The 20,252-nt window shown below is 46.0% G+C and overlaps 1 protein-coding gene across 2 annotated transcripts in view; it reads left to right on the top strand.

Moving 5' to 3' along the window:
• LOC124795239 (2-acylglycerol O-acyltransferase 2-like) overlaps positions 1 to 20,252 on the top strand; it is a 125,054-nt gene that overhangs the window by 68,657 nt on the left and 36,145 nt on the right. For both annotated transcript variants that reach the window (XM_047259167.1, XM_047259168.1), the window contains exon 2: positions 11,507 to 11,731. In XM_047259167.1, coding sequence (XP_047115123.1) covers positions 11,508 to 11,731 — 224 coding nt within the window. In that variant the 5' untranslated portion in view covers position 11,507. The remainder of the gene's footprint in view (positions 1 to 11,506; positions 11,732 to 20,252) is intronic.

Genomic DNA, 20,252 nt, shown 5'->3' on the forward strand with positions numbered 1-20,252 from the left:
GAATATGGACTCACCATAATGGAATGACAACGAAAATTTGTGCCAGTCAGAGACTCGAACCCGGATTTTCCGCTTATCGCTAGCGGTCGCCTTACCATGAGGCTATCCGAGCATGCTCCACGGCCAGACCCAAATTCCCCATGTCGTGAACCATGTGTCCGGAAGTCGAGAGTCTCCATTCTGCTAATGTACGAACAGGAGCATGTATAATGAGTGCAATTTGTGCGTTATTTTATGTAATAGTTCTTTTATGCTTGACTTGCTGATATACTATTGATCTCATGTTCATGATGTATCGACCTATGTGACATTGTACAATACCCATCTGATTAAGATTCAGTGAACTGTACTGCAGAAGTTCTGATGATGGCAGCGTAGTTTGCTGAAACCAGTCATCACAATAAATACTGTACAATATAGATGTTGGCTGTTTGAAGTTGTACTTCTGTTTCTAAAACGAAAATCATCCTTCAAAGCAACAGATCATCTACATAACAATCTTCGTAGTTTTTTTTGAATTCTGGTTACATTGCGAGCTAAATAAGGTTTCGGAGCATCCAAGCGAAGTGAATCCATGCCAGAGCACACAATTTCGACAACTGATACTTGAATGTAAAATAGTAATGTTGATCTAGTACTCCACATGATTCTTATTTTAAATTATTAAGGATTTTCTTGATTTCTTGAGCAGCACCTGCGTGCCGGTTTTTGCGGTGAAGTTCGCATTTTTTACCCGACAAACGGCACAATCACGACTCGCTTTCGTGTGTTCCTGAAGTACCATTATCTGGAAAGTCAGGTACCGATAAACGTATCCTCTTCAAATATACTCTGCTCTCAATGTTATCATCGCTCTGATACTGACAGGTGGCTCTTTCTTTACTTTTGGAGGTGACGTCCTGGCTTACAATTTTGGGTACGTTCTTGAGTTCATATCCCCGTGCGGTCATTACGTAGAATTTACTGCGTTTTCCTAAATAACTTAAGTGAATGCTAAGATATTTTCCTGAATCAGCTCATGGTGGAGCTAGAGAGCTATTCCTCGCCCTTAACCTGCTGAGCTGATGATCTTCGACCACCTCAACATTACTTCCTAAAATTCTCCTTCCTCCTCCTCCTCACACCACGACAGTTACTTTTTTGTAGTCCACTGCAAATTTATAAGTGCTCCAAAAGTGAGTTAAGTAATTCAATAAATTCAGAAGGCGTAATTTGTCTGGTAACATAACGTTCTCATGCGTACATAAACCTGTCGACAAAGCAATAAAATGCTCGTTCTGTTGACATCCAGGAACCACAAACCACACACATCGCCCCCAACTACCTAAGCGCCACTTACCCCATTCTTACATTACAAAGCTCCGTGTTCTTAGCATACATGAATTTATTCAGTGATTTTTTATGATAAATATTTTATACGAGAAAAACCATTACTAAAAGAATCCTTCTGATTTATTTCATGATTGTTTCATGGGTAAGTAAGAAATATTAAGTACAACACACTAGCTGGAATATGTCACTACTGAGAGAAACAAAATTGTAGGAAGAAAACGGTGTTGTAAAAGACTATGACTTGGCATTTTGTTCGGCTTCCAGCTTTTCATAGTTTGCTAGTATTGACTGACGGTCTTCGAAGACGTTCCACCTCGGCCTGTTCTGCCCCTTTTTTCTCCCTCCCACCATGGTAAGCATATGCTGGCTCTAAATATGTGACAAAGCAGCTTTAACTTCCTACTTTATATTGTATAGAGTACCTGCCTTCCTTCGTTTATTTCGTTTAGGATCCCAGATTTGTATTTTGAAGCCGGCCGCGGTGGCCGTGCGGCTCTAGGCGCTGCAGTCCGGAACCGCGGGACTGCTACGGTCGGCCGGCCGGCCGGTGTGGCCGTGCGGTTAAAGGCGCTTCAGTCTGGAACCGCGTGACCGCTACGGTCGCAGGTTCGAATCCTGCCTCGGGCATGGATGTGTGTGATGTCCTTAGGTTAGTTAAGTTTAAGTAGTTCTAAGTTCAAGGGGACTGATGACCTCAGAAGTTAAGTCCCATAGCGCTCAGAGCCATTCTTTTTTTTTTTTTTTTTTTTTTTTTTTTTTTTTTTTTTTGACTGCTTCTTAGGTCAATGTAGTTTGGATAATATTTCTCAGTGAATAGACTCCACCATAGCACGTAGGGTCGGTTGTAGGGAAGACGATTTCGGTTTCTTGGGAGAATTCTAGGAAAGTGTAGCTCGTCTGTAAAACACATCGCGTACCCAACACTTGCATGACGCTTTTTTGAGTATAGCTGGAGTGTTTGGGATTCACACCAGATCTAATTAAACGAAGACATTGAAGCAGTTCAGAGGTGTGCTGCTATATTTGATACTGGTAGCCTCGATTGACTCGTTAACATTACGGGAGTGCCCAGTGAACTCAAACGCATACCCCAGTTCTTTTCACGAGAAGCTGACGAGAAGATTTAGAGAACTGGCATTTGCGACAAATTGCAGAGAGATTCTACTGCCATCAACGTACATTTCGATAACGACCGCAAAGACGAGAGAAATAAGGGCTCGTCCGGAAACACACAGACGTATTCCCTTGCTTCATTTGCGAGTGGAATGGGAACAAGAATGACTCAGTGGAGCAAGTTATCGTCTGCCTTGGACCGTAGGGTGGTTTGCAGGGGTGCATGTAGGTGTAGCACAGGTCCAGTTTTCTCCAGCTAGACCCCCCAGGGGGTCCACAACTCTTTTGTGGATACGTGTGTGGGGGCCCCGAGCTATTGCAGCCTTCTTTCTCTCCAGGGCTGCATTTCTTTCCCCTTCCCCTCCTTGCTCCTTTCCCGTCGCCCTCTCCCCCCCAGGGGGTCCACAACTCTTCCGTGGATACGTGCGTGGCGAGCACGGGGCCCCGAGCCATTGCAGCCTTCTTTCTCTCCCGGGCTGCATTTCCTTTCCCTTCCCCTCCTTTCCTCTCCATAACCCTTTCCCCTCGCCCTCTCCTCTCCCTCTATTGGTGTCCTTGTTTATGTTGGCCCCCGCTATCCTCCTGGTTCTGTTGGTTTTACACTCTGGCTTTGTTGCGTAATCATCTCCTCCTTTTGGCATTCCTTGGTCCCCCTCTGGGGTTTGACCTCCATTCCAAAATTTCTCTTCCGTAGTGTGAGCCATTTGGGGAAGAGCACCTTACCTAGTGTCTCCGACGTGTGCCCTGCTAGTATATTCCACCTTTTCTTCTACGTCGTTGTCTGATGCTAGGGTGCATAGCCAGCACGGTAGCCAGCCCGTGTGGTGGGGTCGCTATGTACCCTTTTGGTTGAGCCCCCTGAACACACAGGGATCACACTTCTGATACCTGAGCTGTGACCTCCTCATGCATGCCTTGGAGTGGTTGCTCGTCATCCTGGAGCATCGGAACTCCCGGCAATGGCCGCCGTGCCAGACGGCCCTTGCTGTGGCTGGGTGGCGCCCGTGAGGAGAGCCCCTGATCGGAGTGGGTGGTATCAGGGCGGACACTATGCAGATGACACGCATAAGGGTCCAAACCTCTGGCCGCTCTTCTGCGGCCGTCTCTCTGCGTGGTACTGATTCCTCAAGTGCTGCTTCTCTTGCCCCTTCGGCCTTCCCTTCCGTGGCTACCCCCTGGGAGGAGGGTCAGGCCCGTCGTCTAGGGGCAAAACCTTTCCCCCGTTATCTAGTTTGCACCAGGACTGATGGAGATACTTTCACCAGTGTCAAACCTTTATTCTTTGTGGAACACATTGAAGACAAGTTCGGCGAAGTGGACTCCCTGAGCAAGATGCGGTCAGGTTCGTTGCTGATAAAAACCGCTTCGGCTGCCCAATCTGCGGCCCTTCGTGCCTGTACCCATCTTGGCACAATTCCCGTGTCCATTACCCCTCACCAGTCTCTAAATATGGTACAAGGTGTGATTTTTCACAGAGACCTCATCCTTCAAACCGATGAGGAACTTCGGGACAATCTCGGACGGCGGGGTGTTCACTTTGTTCGGCGTGTTCAGAAGGGTCCTAAAGATAATCGTATTGATACTGGTGCCTTTATCCTGGCCTTTGAAGGGGATACCCTTCCTGAGAAAGTTAAGATTATGGTCTATCGCTGTGATGTGAAGCCGTACATCCCACCTCCTATGCGGTGTTTTAAGTGCTTGCGTTTTGGCCACATGTCTTCTCGCTGTACCCAGGACCCTCTCTGTGGTGACTGTGGACGTCCACTCCATGAGGGGAGTCCCTGTGTTCCCCCTCCTGTATGTGTAAATTGTCATGGTAGTCATTCTCCACGTTCAGCAGATTGCCCAGTCTATAAGAAAGAAAAAAAGATACAGGAGTATAAGTCTCTTGATCGTTTAAGCTACACAGAGGCCCGTAAGAAATATGCACGATTGCACCCTGTGTACATGACATCTAGTTACGCCTTGGTTACATCTTCATCCCTTCCTCCCCCTTCCTTACCCCCGTCCCGGACCCCTCTCCTTCCCCCCTCCCCTGCGGCTCCCACACCTTCTCCTCTGGGCGCCGCTCCCCCTCCCCAGCCGGAGAAGTGTCCCACTCCTTCGGCGTCTGCCGGTCAAGGGCGCCTCTCCCGGGATGCCCCTTCCCGGCACCTTCCAGGTCAAAGGTCTGCTGCAGCGCGGCGACCGCGAGAGCCGCAGTCTATCGGCCCCCAGGTCGCCCGGTCTCTTTCTGTTCCTGATCTTGCTGCAACTGGCTCCATTATGCCACGCAGCCCTCCTCGATCTCAGCCTGAAAAGAAGAAGAAACATAAGTCCCGGGACAAAGAGCCTCTGGTGTCACCGGAGGTCCCTTCCCCGGCTTCACAACCGGATTCTGACCTGTCGTTTATGGATGTCGCCCCCTCCTTGTCGGTGACGGGTGGGGACCCGGCGGTATGACTGGATTTAGCGTGTTCAGCCCTCATTTAAACCATCGTTCTGTGGTTCTCCAATGGAATTGTAATGGCTACTATCGTCACCTTCCGGAATTGAAATCCCTTCTTTCGTCTTACTCAGCAGCTTGTGTGGTTCTCCAGGAATCTCATTTTACTGATGCTCACTCACCGACCCTCCGTGGGTTCCGTGTTATCTGTCGAAATCGGGTCGGACCCTTGCGGGCTTCTGGTGGCGTTTGTACGTTGGTCCGTACAGACATTGCTAGCACGTGGATTCCTCTCCAAACTACATTGGAAGCAGTTGCTGTTAGGGTCCACTTAGACTCTGCAGTCACAGTATGCAATCTTTATCTCCCTCCTGACAGGACTCTTACGCCTGCTGCCTTAACCACCCTTCTTCAGCAACTTCCTCCTCCCTTCCTCCTCCTTGGGGATTTTAATGCTCATCATCCTTTGTGGGGCAGTGCCTTTCCATCTAGACGAGGTCTTCTTATCGACCAATTTATTGCAGACCACGACCTGTGCCTTCTTAATGATGGCTCCCCTACTCATTTCAGTGCTGGTCATGGTACCTTTTCTGCCATTGATCTTTCTCTTTCTTCTCCCTCTCTCCTCCCTTCATTACACTGGTCGCCACACGACGACCTTTGTGATAGTGACCATTTCCCGTTGATTATCACGCTCCCTTCCCGCTCCCCGATGGAGAGGTTACCTCGTTGGTCTTTCCACCGCGCCGATTGGCCTCTATATACTGCACAGGTCGAGTTTTCTCCCTCTTTGTCGGGTTGTATTGATGACGTCCTACGTGACGTGTCTGACGCGATTGTTCGCGCTGCTAACCTTGCTGTCCCGCGCTCATCTGGACAATTTCGTCGTCGGCAAGTCCCGTGGTGGAGTACGGCCATTGCCATTGCCATCCGTGATCGCCGTCGAGCTTTGAAACACTTTAAGAGGCACCCATCTGTAGCCAGCCTTTCTACCTTTAAGCGCCTTCGCGCTAAAGCCCGTTATTTAATCAAACAGAGCAAGCGGATTTGTTGGGAACGATTCGTTTCTTCCCTTGGTTCCACTGTCCCTCTGTCACGGGTATGGGCTACACTTCGCTCTCTCCAAGGTTGCCATCGGCAGTCCACCCTCCCAGGCCTTCACCTCCCAGATGGCATTTGTACGGACCCATTAGTTCTCGCAGAACATCTTGCGACCCATTTTGCAGTGGCATCAGCGTCGGCCTCCTATCCAGCTGCTTTCCTTCATCAAAAACAGCAGGCTGAAGCTGTCACCTTACGTTTCACCACTTGTGAGTCAGAATCCTACAACGAACCTTTCACTGAATGGGAATTTCTTTCTGCTCTATCTTCTTCTCATGATACGGCCCCTGGCCCAGATTCCATTCATAACCAGCTGCTTCAACATCTCAGTGCTCCACAACGGCACCATCTTCTTCGGGTGTTTAACCGTATCTGGCTCCAGGGTGACTTCCCTTCTCAGTGGAGGGATAGCATTGTGGTTCCTGTCCTTAAGCCTGGTCAGAACCCCCTATCTGTTGACAGCTATCGGCCAATTAGTTTGACCAATGTTGGTTGTAAGTTACTTGAACGGCTGGTAGCCCGTCGGCTCACTTGGGTCCTCGAATCTCGGGATCTATTGTCCCCTTACCAGTGTGGCTTTCGAGAGGGACGATCTCCAATCGATCATTTGCTTCGCTTGGAATCCGCAGTTCGGCAGGCTTTTTCCCAGCGCCGCCATTTGGTTGCAGTGTTTTTTGACCTTCGCAAGGCCTATGACACGGCCTGGCGCCATCACATCTTACTAACCCTTCATCAGTGGGGTCTTCGGGGCCCACTCCCGATTTTTATCCGCCAGTTCCTGATCCATCGGTCATTCAGAGTTCGAGTTGGTACTGCTTTTAGTTCTCCACGGACCCAGGAGACGGGCATCCCTCAGGGTTCTGTCTTGAGTGTCCTTCTTTTCCTCATTGCTATCGATGGACTTGTGGCCTCTGTCGGTCCCTTGGTCGCCCCTGCCCTGTATGTGGATGATTTCTGCATTTGGGTTAGTTCCTCCTCGATGCCATCTGCAGAACGGCAGCTCCAGGTGGCTATACGGCGTGCCTCTGCATGGACCCTCTCACACGGGTTTCAATTCTCTCCTTTAAAATCGCGGGTGGACCACTTCTGTCGCCGTACGATGGTCCACCCTGATCCAGAGCTCTATCTCGCTGCACAAAGATTGCCTGTGGTTCCACAGTTTCGTTTCCTAGGTCTTCTTTTCGACAACAAGCTCACTTGGCTGCCCCATATCAGACTCCTGAAGGTAGGATGTTTCCGTAAACTCAATGTCCTTCGCTTCCTTGCCCACTCCTCCTGGGGTGCGGACCGTTCCCTCCTCCTCCGTCTTTATCGTGCTCTAGTTCTGTCACGTTTGGACTATGGTTGTCAAGTTTATGGTTCAGCTGCTCCTTCCACGCTGCACGTGCTGGATCCGGTCCACCATCGTGGTGTCCGTTTGGCCACCGGTGCCTTCCCTACTAGCCCTGTTGATAGTCTCCTGGTTGAAGCTGGGATCCCCCCCCTTTCTGTTCGGCGGTCCCAGCTTCTGGTGTCTTATGCCCTTACTCTCCGTTCTTCTCCCGCTCATCCTTCCTATTCTATCCTATTCCCAGACCATGGACGTCGCCCGCCTGACTCCCGCCCTCGGGCGGGTTTACCGGTTGGGCTGCGCCTTGCGTCTCTTAACCGTGATTTTCGGCTTCCTTCTTTGTCCTGTCTTCCTCGCTCCCTCCCCTCCACCCCTCCTTGGTTAGTTCCTCGGCCTCGAATTCGGATGGATCTCCGCCGCGGTCCGAAAGATTCCATCCCCCCGGTGGTGTTCCGTTCCTTTTTCCGCCAAATTTTATGGGAGTTTCGGGATGCTGTTGTTTTTTACACTGATGGCTCTAAATCTGCTGATCATGTTGGGTATGCCTTCACGTCCTTTGTTGGAACGGAAAATCATCTACTGCCACCCTCATGTGGGGTGTTTACTGCGGAATTGATGGCAATTTCCCGGGCCCTTACCTTTATTAAACAATCCCAACACAACCGCGTTTTGTTATGTACGGACTCGATGAGTGGCCTTCTTGCTATTGACCGGTGTTTTTCGCGCCATCCCTTGGTCTCTGCCATCCATGACCATCTCGCTGATCTTCACCGTGCTGCTTGTTCCATTGACTTCCTATGGGTCCCGGGCCATATGGGTATCCCGGGTAATGAGCTCGCTGATCGTTTGGCTGGGGGAGCAGTTACTTACCCCCCGTTTTCTGTAACCCCTCCTGCAGCGGATTTACGGCTTCACATCAAATCCCACTTTGCACAGTCATGGGCCAATTCTTGGGAGGCTACTCCACTGTCTAATAAACTTCGTGCCATTAAGGTGAATACAGGCCCATGGCGTTCTTCCTTTAGCCTCTCCCGCAAGGACTCGACCACACTGTGTCGTCTCCGCATTGGCCATACCAGGCTGACCCATGGTTTCCTTTTGCGTGATGAGCCACCCCCGCTATGTGGTTGTGGAGCCTTCCAGTCAGTGGCCCACATTTTGGTTGAATGCCCCCTTCTTTTGGCTCTGCGTGCTAAGTACAGACTCCCCCACACTTTACCTTTGATGTTGGCTGACGATTCCCGGATAGTCTCTCTGGTTCTAGATTTCCTCCGGGAGAGTGGTTTTTATTCTCAGTTTTAAAGTTTTTAATCTCCCTCTGGTGTTGGGGCAGGGCGGTGAGTGTTTGGGTGTCTCCCACTGTAGGCAGTGTTCAGAGATTCCCGATTCACCTCCCTGACCGGAATCCTCTTTTCTTTCCCTTTTACTCTGTTTTTACCCCTTCTTTTTAAGGCTTGGTTAGTTTTTCTATTCCCATACGTACTTTCTGCATTATAGCAGTTGTACCTTTTAAGTCACAGGTGGTCTTGCCTATGCTGTTTCAGCATAGTGTTGGGTTTGTTCTCTTGCCAACTTCCCTCATTTGTTTTTACTAATGACAACGTGACTGCCCTTTTACGTTTCCCCTCTATCCGTTTTATTTTTCTGACTATACTGAGATGTCCCGTTAGCAGAATGGAGTCTATTTGAAACAAGGGACTGATGACCTTGCTGTTTGGTCCCTTTAACCTCAAACAACCAACCAACCAACCAACCGTCGCCCTCTCCTCTCCCTCTCTTGGCATCCTTGGCTTTGTTGGCCCCACTATCCTCCTGGTTCTGTTGGTTTTACAATTCGGCTTTGTTGCGTAATCATCTCCTCCTTTCGGCATTCCTTGGTCCCCCTCTGGGGTTTGACCTCCATTACAAAATTTCTCCTCTGTAGTGTGAGCCATTTTGGGAAGAGCACCTTACCTAGTGTCTCCGACGTGCGCCCTCCTAGTACATTCCACCTTTTCTTTCATGTCGTTGTCTGATGCTAGGGTGCATAGCCAGCACGGTAGCCAGCCCGTGTGGTGGGGTCGCTATGTACCCTTTTGGTTGAGCCCCCTGATCACATATGTATCACACTTCTGATACCTGAGCTGTGACCACCTCATGCATGCCTTGGAGTGGTTGCTCGTCCTCCTGGAGCATCGGAACTCCCGGCAATGGCCGCCATGCCAGACGGCCCTTGCTGTGGCTGGGTGGTGCCTGTGAAGAGAGCCCCTGATTGGAGTGGGTGGTATCAGGGCGGACAGTATGCAAATGAAACGCATACGGGTCCAGAACTCTGGCTGTTCTTCTGCGGCCATCTCTCTGCGTGGAACTGATTCTTCAAGTGCTGCTTCTCTTGCTCCTTCGGCCTTCCCTTCCATGGCTACCCCCTGGGAAGAGGGTCAGGCCCATCGGCTAGGGGTGAAACCTTTCCCCCATTATCTAGTTTGCACCAGGACTGATGGAGATACTTTCACCAACACCAAACCTTTATTCTTTGTGGAACACATTGAAGACAAGTTTGGTGAAGTGGACTCCTTGAGCAAGATGCGGTCGGGTTCGTTGCTGATCAAAACTGCTTCAGCTGCCCAATCTGCGGCCCTTCGTGCCTGTACCCATCTTGGCACAATTCCTGTGTCTATTACCCCCCACCAGTCTCTAAATATGGTACAAGGTGTGATTTTTCACAGGGACCTCATCCTTTACTGCAACTTAACCATAAAAAATGTGTAATTCATGAGTGTTGCACACTGAACATTATTTTAGTTTGATATTAAGATGGTCCAATAACGTTGCCGAAACTGATAATCAGTAAAGAAAATTCACTATTTTGACGTAGGATTCTTACCCGCACATAAGTAGATCAGTGGGGGTATGACTGTAGGCTCTGTAACAAGGTCCTTCAGCTCCCAAAACTTGTCCGTGTTCATAGTTTGTTGAATCCTGCCTAGTTGTCGAATATGGGGTGTCTAGTGGCTTACAGAGTGCATGCATAGATGCTGATTAGTCTTAATTTTAACACACACTTGGTGCAGAGGCTCTGTTCTCCTTAAAGCAACAGCAGCTTTTCTGTTCAGTAGGTGGTGGTAAAATAGGGATAGATGCATAACTGAGAGGAAAACTTGACAGTTTTGACATGTTTGAGTGCAGACTGAAGTGCTCCTTCTTTTTACTTGCCATTAGCCAATTGTGCAATAACCTTATTTTGATTGGTAATTGGTTTCACTGCAGTAGCAATAAATTAGTTACATCACACTGGCTAAATTTGTGATGAAAAATTGTATAAACTACTCCAAAAATGGCATTACTTAATTTTTAAAACAAAATTGAAGTCAGTGTTATCCTATGACTTTAGTGATCATGCATTTGATTTATTTGTCAATACTCAGGCAACAATTACAAAGACATAACTGAGGATGAACTGAACGAATGAATGAAATAGTAGTGATACGAAAACTGAGAGAATTGAGACCTATACCAACAACCACAATCATGATGGCATTTATAAGCTTTTAAGAATTCAAACATTTTTCTTTGTTGTAAATTTAATTGCAATTAATTGTCTCAAATAGTTTCTTAAGAAACTTCTTGTGATGGAATGGGATATTTTCATGTAAAATTGAGTTATGATCTTTTACAAATCTAATCTTTCTGATACAAACATGACATTTTTTCTAAAGAGCTATGTATTTCTTACAGAATTACCTAGTTATATTGTGCTTTGTCAGTTATACACACATATATCCAATATCACTTGCTAAATACAATCACAGTTCAGTTTTTCAATATCAGTATGGTTTTCCATATGAAAACTCTTGGTTTTATACAGCTTACAACAATGACATATGCAGTACTTGTTTATATTTCTCACATTATTAACTTTGGCAATGATGACAAATAATTTAAAAAAAAAGGAAAAACTCTTAACAGCATTCAGAATACAACTATCTTCTCAGGACCACATGACAATGCCAAAATCACAAGAAGGCAAGCATTAGAAAGAAATACATGCATGTACCTAACATTTCATTAAATCTCCCTCCCTCCCTTCCTCCCTCCCTCCCTCCCTCTGTATCTACATGTAATTCTGGTTGAGTCAGCCCCATTTCAAGGAGAATCAGTAGGCATGAGCCAGTGAAAGATCATTTTTGTGATTCCATATCATAAATGTCAACTTTTCATTGCTGCAGGATGGAGCTGCTGGGAATAAAGTTTGCACCATTGTTCGTGCCACTGGAGCGGCGCCTGCAGACATTGGCAGCTCTAATGTGGATTGTGATTCTGCCATTTGGCGGCTTAATGTCATGGCTGTTGCTAGTCTACTTAGTCCTGTATACACGCCTGCGCTACATTGCACTTGCCTACGCTGCCTGGTGTGCCTATGACTGGGAGGTCTGCCGTCGCGGTGGCCGCAGGTAATGAACACCAAGTATTTCTAGCTACTGTCACTTCAACAGCATGATGTTAACTGTCATTACTGACAGGGTACCTTATAAAAAGTGTGCAAATGCAGATCATCAAATCAATGAAATAAGTGTGTCTTCAGCTGTATTGCTCATGTCTAACTTGAGCAAGAAATCTTCAGTCACAGACATGAAATCTATAATTCACCACAATCAAAATGACGGTAGGATGGATAAAATCTTTGTCAACAAATATGTAAGAAAGATACATTATCTACAGTACTTAGAGCAAAATTGTCTGAAATAGTGAATTGCTAAAGAAATTGTCAGTAATTATTTCTGAGATGTGAATCATTATGATGACATTTAAGCATCTTTTGTTCAACTGTAAAGTGTCTCCAGTGTTCCTGCTGTTGTATTTTAAAACTGATATCTTGATATAATCTGTCCAATCATGAGTGATAAGTCATAACTGGTATGAAGTAGTAAATTATCCATCACACCTTGTAACTGCTGGATAAAAGCCATCTCTTCAGTTCCCTATTCATTATGATATTTTAGTGATATGCATATATGCTTCTCCTTTATAACATTAACCTATGACAGAACTTAAAATGTAAGTTGCACACTACTGCAGCAGGAAAAGTAACATGCTGCACAATGCTTCCAAGAGAAACAGGTACATGTCATTATATTTCAATATAGTCACAAGGTATCTGTAAACAACAGTAGATATATTATAGCAACCATTCGGTTTCTTGGTGATAAAAATCAATTCCTTGGTTATGGGTCCATTACAGATTCGCGATCCACTGAGTGAATGTCTTTGTCATTGGAAATATGTGATCACTGCAATCATTTCTTTGATTGTCTGTGTACAGTGTGGCAGCAAGTTAAGAAATATTTTAGGGAATTGGTTTAAAAATTTTACATCAAAAGCTACCATCACCCACAGCAAATTTGAGTATGTCTACGGACATGAGGTGCCTGGCTTTCAGGATCACGGTAGTTCTGCTGGTTAAAGCTGCTAACACACAGACACTTTCAGCCCTCTGTTGAAATTGCTGGTGAATTCATGCCAGCAGTGTAGCCAATATCATTTGTGCTAGGCAGGTCACATGTGTGGACTCTCAAAGATTCTGCAGAGCAGAACACAGTTGCTTATCTATTGTGATCCAGACCTCGACTAGAACAGATGTGTTTCTTGGGAGGAAGAGCATCTGTCTCTGCACACCATGACTGGCCACAAACAGGACTTAAACAAACTGCCTCCCCTTCTGTTAACCACTTCTTTAGTTTTTCATCCTCCTAGACTGGTCTGCACCTGGTAATTTCCTTGCTAGGTGCACCTCTTGTCCTATACACTGAAGTATATTACCTTTATTTGGCCAAGTTTTCTGTTATACCATTTAACATCAGCCCTTGATACCCATTTTGAAGTCCTGATCACTCATCCACCTGTACATTCTCATCATAAGTGGAATGCAACAATCACCACCTCCTCCTCCCCTGCACTTGTACACCTTGACATAGTGGTCTGTGGTCAACGTTGATGTCCTTCCTCTCTGATCACCATCAACCATATTTATGTAGCCTTGGTTAAACTGCTTGTACAATTTCTGTACTGCGGGATGTGATATTGCACTTCATCCACGTATGCCAGTTCAGAAAAGCTGGTGTTGGTAGGAAGGATCCATATGGCACAGGCTGTGAAGCAGTCATTGAGATGAGGGGTATCATGTTTGGCAGCGTGTTCAGCAACAGGATGGTCTACTTGTTTTCTGGCCACAGTTTATTGGCGGCCATTCATGCGGACAGCCAGCTTGTTGGTTGTCATGCCTACATAGAATGCAGCACAGTGGTTGCAGCTTAGCTTGTAAATCACGAGACTGGATTCACAGGTAGCCCTGCCTTTGATGGGATAGGTGATGTTAGTGACTGGACTGGAGTAGGTGGTGGTAGGAGGATGTATGAAACAGGTCTTGCATCTGGGTCATATTGCAGGGGTATGAGCCATGAGGTAACTGATTGGGAGTGGAGGTTGTGTAAGGATGGAGGAGTATATCATGTAGGTTTGGTGGATGGCGGAATACCACTGTGGGAGGGGTGGGAAAGATAGTGGGCAGGACATTCCTCATTTCAAGGCATGATGAGAGATAGTTGAAACCCTGGAGGAGAATGTAATTCAGTCGCTCCAATCCTGGGTAGTACTGAGTCATGAGGGAATGCTCCTCTGTGGCCAGACGGTGGGACTTGTGGTGGTGGTGGTGGTGGTGGTGGTGGTGGTGGTGGTGGTGGTGGTGGAAGACCGGAAAGATAAGGCACGGGGGATTGTTTTGTACCACCTTATCCCATGGCTCATACCCCTGTAATAGACCTAGATGCAAGACCTGTCCCATACATCCTCCAACCACTACCTACTCCAGTCCTATCACTAACATCACCTATCCCGTCATAGGCAGGACTACCTGTGAAACCAGTAATGTAGTCTACAAGCTAAACTGCAATCACTGTGCTGCATTCTATGTAGGCATGACAACTAACAAGTTGTCTGCATGATTGGCCACTGACAAACTGTGGCCAAGAAGCAAGTGGACTACCATGTTGCTGAACATGCTGCCAAACATGACATCCTTCATTTCAATGACTGCTTCACAGCCTGTGCCATATGGATCCTCCCCACCAACACCAGATTTTCTGAATTGTACAGGTGGTAACTTTCCCTGCAATACATCCAATGTTTCCATAATCCTCCTGGCCTCAACCTTCATTAGTCACCGTCCTCACCCATCCATCCCCTTCCCTGTTCCCATTCCAGCATTACACAGCTGTCATTCCACCACCACACCTAGTCTTTTATTTCTCTCCTTTTCCTCTACTCCCCCCCCTCCCCACCTCCCCCCTGCTCTGTCTGACCTGCAGCAATTCACTGTCGACCACCCCCACCATACTATCCCTCCCCCTCCCTGCCCCCTAACTCGCACCCAGTAGCCACTCACATCCAGCACTGGTGCTGCTACTCACAGTGTGGTTTCAGTTGCCTGTGTGTGTGTGTGTGTGTGTGTGTGTGTGTGTGTGTGTGTGTGTGTGTGTGTGTGTGTGTGTAACTCAGCATCTCCGCTGTATGATGAGTAGCAAATTTCTTTGTCATAATTGTTAAATACTCAATTTGTGTCTACATCATCATAAACATGTAGTCTTTTTAATGCATCACTGTTCTACCACCAAAGGCAGAGGGAAAATTTCACAGCCACTATAATTTTTACTTTCATGAGACCAGTGGAATTCTCATTCTCTCACTTAAAATACATTAAACACTTGCATGCACAAACATGTTTACCAATATTTACGCTTTGATTTGCATTTGGAAGGAAACTTATTACCTTTTGCATGTCTGAAAAATTCTTAACAAGTTAAATTAATGTTTTAAGATTTGCAGTTCACATTTAATGAGCTCAACAGAACTTCTGTCTCACATCAGTCCACTTATTGTTCATAGTTGAAAACTCTTTGTGTGGGCATTCAATCCTGCAATACTCAAAACATGATTTTTTTTCTATTTCAGTACACTAAATCCTTTGCATTTAGAATCGCAAAACACAAACAGCCAGTGCTGACAAGCATTACCAGCAAGATTGACTTTCTCATTTAAAATTTCCCTTACACTAAAGAACTCAACATATAGTTAATCTTCATTTATATCAAATTCAGAATATTTTAAAACCTCTTGTAGCACATTGAAATTAACTTCTCTGGTTACACAGGGAGGAAGGAGACAATCTGGATAATTTGTGAAACATTGAAATGATTTAGCATGAATGTGATGTGCAACAGAATTCTGACCATTTGTCTACAGATGAGAAAAAAAAGGTTCCTCTCTCCATCTAGCTGAAGAAGAAAAGTGACTGAATATCTTTAAGGCATATACCTCAATATCTAAATCTAATGGATTACAAGCATTGTGTAAAATAAGATTACAGCTATTTGCACTGATTGTGCTATCATTTTCATCACGTAAGAGCTTCATTACAGAGTTCTGTTTTCAAAATTTACTTTGACATTGTCCATGGAAAATGACAGGTTTTCAAAACTTGAAGCATATTTTCCAATTGTGCCCTTACTCAGACTACAAAACCCACATGCACTTTAATCTACCTGTTCAATACAGTTCATTTTTAATAACATCAAGGAGATAAAAATCCTAAACCGTTATGGGGAACATTTTTGATTTTTTAAATTCAAAGCCTCTGTAGCAACTGAAAAAATTGTCACTACTAGGGTCTTGAAGAATATTTACACAGTCAACATTCTTAAGAGATGAAACATTTTCACTATTGTTTCTGCCTTTGTGCATTCACAGGCACGTATTTCCTACTACAGCTTAGTCAACTAGTAATTATCTTAAGTTTCTTGCCACAGTCTGCACTATTATAACCTAAATTGCACTTCACTGTATGGAATATTATAGCTACTTCAACAGCCAAAAATTTGTCACTGGTTGTCAGTGCTGAAATTATAGGTCTGGTGAAGGTGGTGGTTTTGGAGTGTTGTTTCATCTCGTGCTCATTCTTTTATGACCTGTGAATTTCAACTTGTATAATTACACTATCACTTCAAAGTCTGGTATCACATTTTACTTCAGTTTAATATAGAAAAAATGGATTAAATGACCCAATGAAATAGAACTTCATATAACTACCTAGTTTGAAAGATAAGCACATATATAATGAGGGTTTTGTTTTGGTGTTTTTTTATGGTGCCCCTCATCATTTTTTCCATGCATAGCATCACACTTGTACTGTACCATACATACTGCAGTCACCAAAATAATACAAAAAGCAAAAGAATGATTGAGGCGAGTTCAAGGATTTCAATGTCTTCAACTTGCAGTCTTTAGCTTAATCAACTTAATCATTTTGTTCTATGCAGCAGTTGTAGAAATTTGCTTACTTGCACATTTCAATATATGCTAGTAAAACTAATTTAATGTTGGCTGTTGAAGCCTGACCATATTTAACCTGTACACGTCTGACATCGGTAGCTGTGCCTCAATCTAATCTGATGGAAAAGTGGTGGTCAAAAAGTAGGCTAATATCAGTGATACAGGTTACATGATGTTTGCATATCACACACTTCATTTGCAGTCGGATGCTGTATAATCTATGATTTATGGCCAGACTGTGTTTTGATTATTACTATTTGTACATAGATGATTGGTTAGCCACATACGGTGCTTGGTTGGTGTCCTAGAACGTGATTGTTAGTGTGGGAATCTAACACACAGAAGTACACATGAGTCAAGTAAATCATTAACACATTCTCTAATTACACTGTCCTCCCAAGAAGACAGTCATATCAAAATGGATGTCTGTGCACAGTGAGTATAATTTGGAAATAACATTACGAGGTCATCCACATGGGTACTAAAAGGAATCTGATAAATTTTGGGTATAGGATAAATTGCACAAATTGAAGGGCTCTCAATTCAGCTAAATACTTAGGAATTACAATTATGAGAAACTTAAATTGAATAGACCACACAGATAATATTGTGGGAAAGGTGAATCAAAGACTGCCCTTTGTTGGCAGAACACTTACAAGATGCAACAAACCCACTAGAGACAGCCTACATTACACTTGTCCATCCTCTGCTGGAATATTGCTGCATGGACCACGACCTTACATCCCGGAAGGTTTACCAGAAGATATGTCATCCGGTCATGAAAGCTTTAATACTATAATCATTGGGAATTTCCTCACGATGAGTTGATCATCATCCCACTCAACATCTACAAAATGTAAACATAATGAGGCTAAAGATTCAAAGACCCTTCCTGCTGCACCACGGTTTCTCATGGTCTCATGTACTGAAGACGGTCAGTCCTTCGCCATGGTAAATCTGTTTATTATTCAGAGAGGTGTAGATGCAATTGCTGGTGCTGTGAAATCCTGCTCTCGTTTACAGAATGGCACTTTGCTTTTGGAGACCAATTCTGATTCTGAAGCACAAAAACTGCTTGATGCCTAGCTTCTCCATGGTTACCCTGTTCGTGTCGAGGTCCACAGAACTTTGAATTATTCCTGTGGTATAATTTACACCAGGCTGCTCGACAGTCTGAGGCTGAAATCAAATCTTACCTCTCTGATCAGGGTGTCAGTGCTGTGCATCATGTAATGAAAAAGGTAGAAACCTCCTTAGTGCCCACCTGCACTCTCTTTATCACCTTTGATAGTGATGTTTCTGTCAAAGATCAAACAGGTTTTGAAATTATCACCACCTGGCCGTACATTCTGAACCTGATGGGCTGCTACCAATGTCATCATTCAACCACACTAGAACGTCTTCTCAATACCCAGCCACATGTCACCTGTGGTAGGGATGTGCACAAGGGTGATTGTCCACCTCCTCCTCCCTGCTGTATCAACTGCAATGGCGGCCATACTGCCTCCTCTCAGGATTGTCCCGTGTTTCTTGATGAGCCAGCTGTTTGAGATCTGGGTAAAGGAAAAGGTGGTGTATCCCATCACTCGCAAGTTAGTGCCTAGTCGCAAAACCTGCGTTCTCCTGTCTGGCACCTATATATCTGTTCTTGTTACCCCTCGCTCCATGAAGGACATGGCCATGCAGACATAAGACCTCCAATTCAGCTCTGAGGTTGTGAAATCGCCCAGTGTTGAGGTAGCACCACCTTCCCCCATCCAGCTGTGCAACAAACTGTCAAACTCTCGCCTCAAGAGGTGAAGCCACCAGCTTCACAACCGGTAGGCTGCAAAGGACAGTAGTAGTACTCCCATGAAGACTTCCTCTGTCCCTCCAGCTAAACAACACCTGACTCTTCATCTAACAGGAAAGCCTCGAAGAAGTCGACCAAAGACAAATGGTCTTCTCCTTCACCAACTCAACGATCCTCTTTGATGGTGGTGTCAAGTGGTACCATATCCCGGCCCGCCTCCATGTCGCCGTTGTGCACCAACAACTGTTTCTCAGTGTTGGACTCCACAGACCAGCCGCACAAGCAAGCTGATGATTCTATGGACCCCGTGGAGCAGGATCCTCCTCCTTTTGTGGCCTGTAGTAGTGCCTGTTCCCCAGATGTCACTCGGCAGTCGTCAAGGTGACACTCTACATCTCCATCATCATGACTCTCCCCCAATGGAACGTTCATGGCCTTTGGTCCCACAGAGGATTTATGGCTGCTTTTAGCATTGCAGCGTTCCCTTGTACTCTGCCTTCAGGAAATGAAATTTCACCCTCACTACTACTTGAGCTTTCACATTTCTTACTGATTCGTTTTGATCTTTCCCCTGAGGTTGGCATTCCATCTCATGGGGGTGTCATGCTGCTCATACAGGATGACATTCATAGTCAACCCATCTCCCTGACTACCAATCTTCAAGCTATCGTAGTTTGCCTTTTCCTGCCCCACCTGACTTTTCCCTCTGTACCATATACATCCCTCCATTATTTTCTGTCACCAGGGCAGACTTCCTTCAACTTATTGGGCAGCTACCTCCCCTCCTTTTGCTACTCAGTGACTTTAATGCACATCATCCCCTTTGGGATTCTCCCAGGACCTGCCAGAGAGGTGCCCTCTTGGCAAACCTCCTTAACCAACTTAACCTCTTCTGCTTGAACATTGGAGCACCCCCTTTCCTTACAGACTCCTTGTACACCTATTCCCATTTGGACCTCTCCTTGTGCACTGCCCAGCTTGCCCCCCCCCCCCCCCCCCCCCCATCTTCAATGGTCCGTTCTTTCTGCTGACACCTACTCAAGCAACCATTTCCCATGTGCTCTCCGTTTGCTGACTCCTACCCCATCTGCATGCATGCCTGACTGGCAGCTTTACTCTTCCCTGGCGACCTTCAAAGAACAAGATTTCCTCAATTGTGATGACCAGATGGAAAACCTCACAAACGTGATCCTTACTGCTGCAGAGCATTCAATCCCCACACTTTCTCTTTACCACATCGTGTCCCAGTCCCTTGGTGGACTGAGGCATGCCGCAGTGTTATTCATGCACAGAGATGTGCTGTCTGCAATTTTAACTGCCACCCTATGCAGGCAAACTGCATTCATTATAAACAGATGGGTGTGAAGTGTCGTTGCATTCCTAGGGAGAGCAAAAGAGCTCGCTGGGTTTCATTCATTAGTTCTTTTAACAGTTCCACACCCTCCTCTGTTGTGTGGGCCAACCTCAGATGGCTCTCTGGAACCAAGATTCAATCCCCAATTTCTGTCCTGACAGTAACTGATGATGTCATCATGGACACTTGGGCCACCATCTTGTGGTAGTTACAAGCTCTTTCCACCATCATCATGCCTTTCTCCATCAGAAAAGAGTGGAGGTGCCTCCCTTCGCCTCCCTTCGCCTCCCTTCGCCTCCCTTCGCCTCCCTTCGCCTCCCTTCGCCTCCCTTCGCCTCCCTTCGCCTCCCTTCGCCTCCCTTCGCCTCCCTTCGCCTCCCTTCGCCTCCCTTCGCCTCCCTTCGCCTCCCTTCGCCTCCCTTCGCCTCCCTTCGCCTCCCTTCGC

This window comes from Schistocerca piceifrons, chromosome 4 (genome assembly GCF_021461385.2).
Source record: "Schistocerca piceifrons isolate TAMUIC-IGC-003096 chromosome 4, iqSchPice1.1, whole genome shotgun sequence".
NCBI lineage: Eukaryota > Metazoa > Arthropoda > Insecta > Orthoptera > Acrididae > Schistocerca > Schistocerca piceifrons.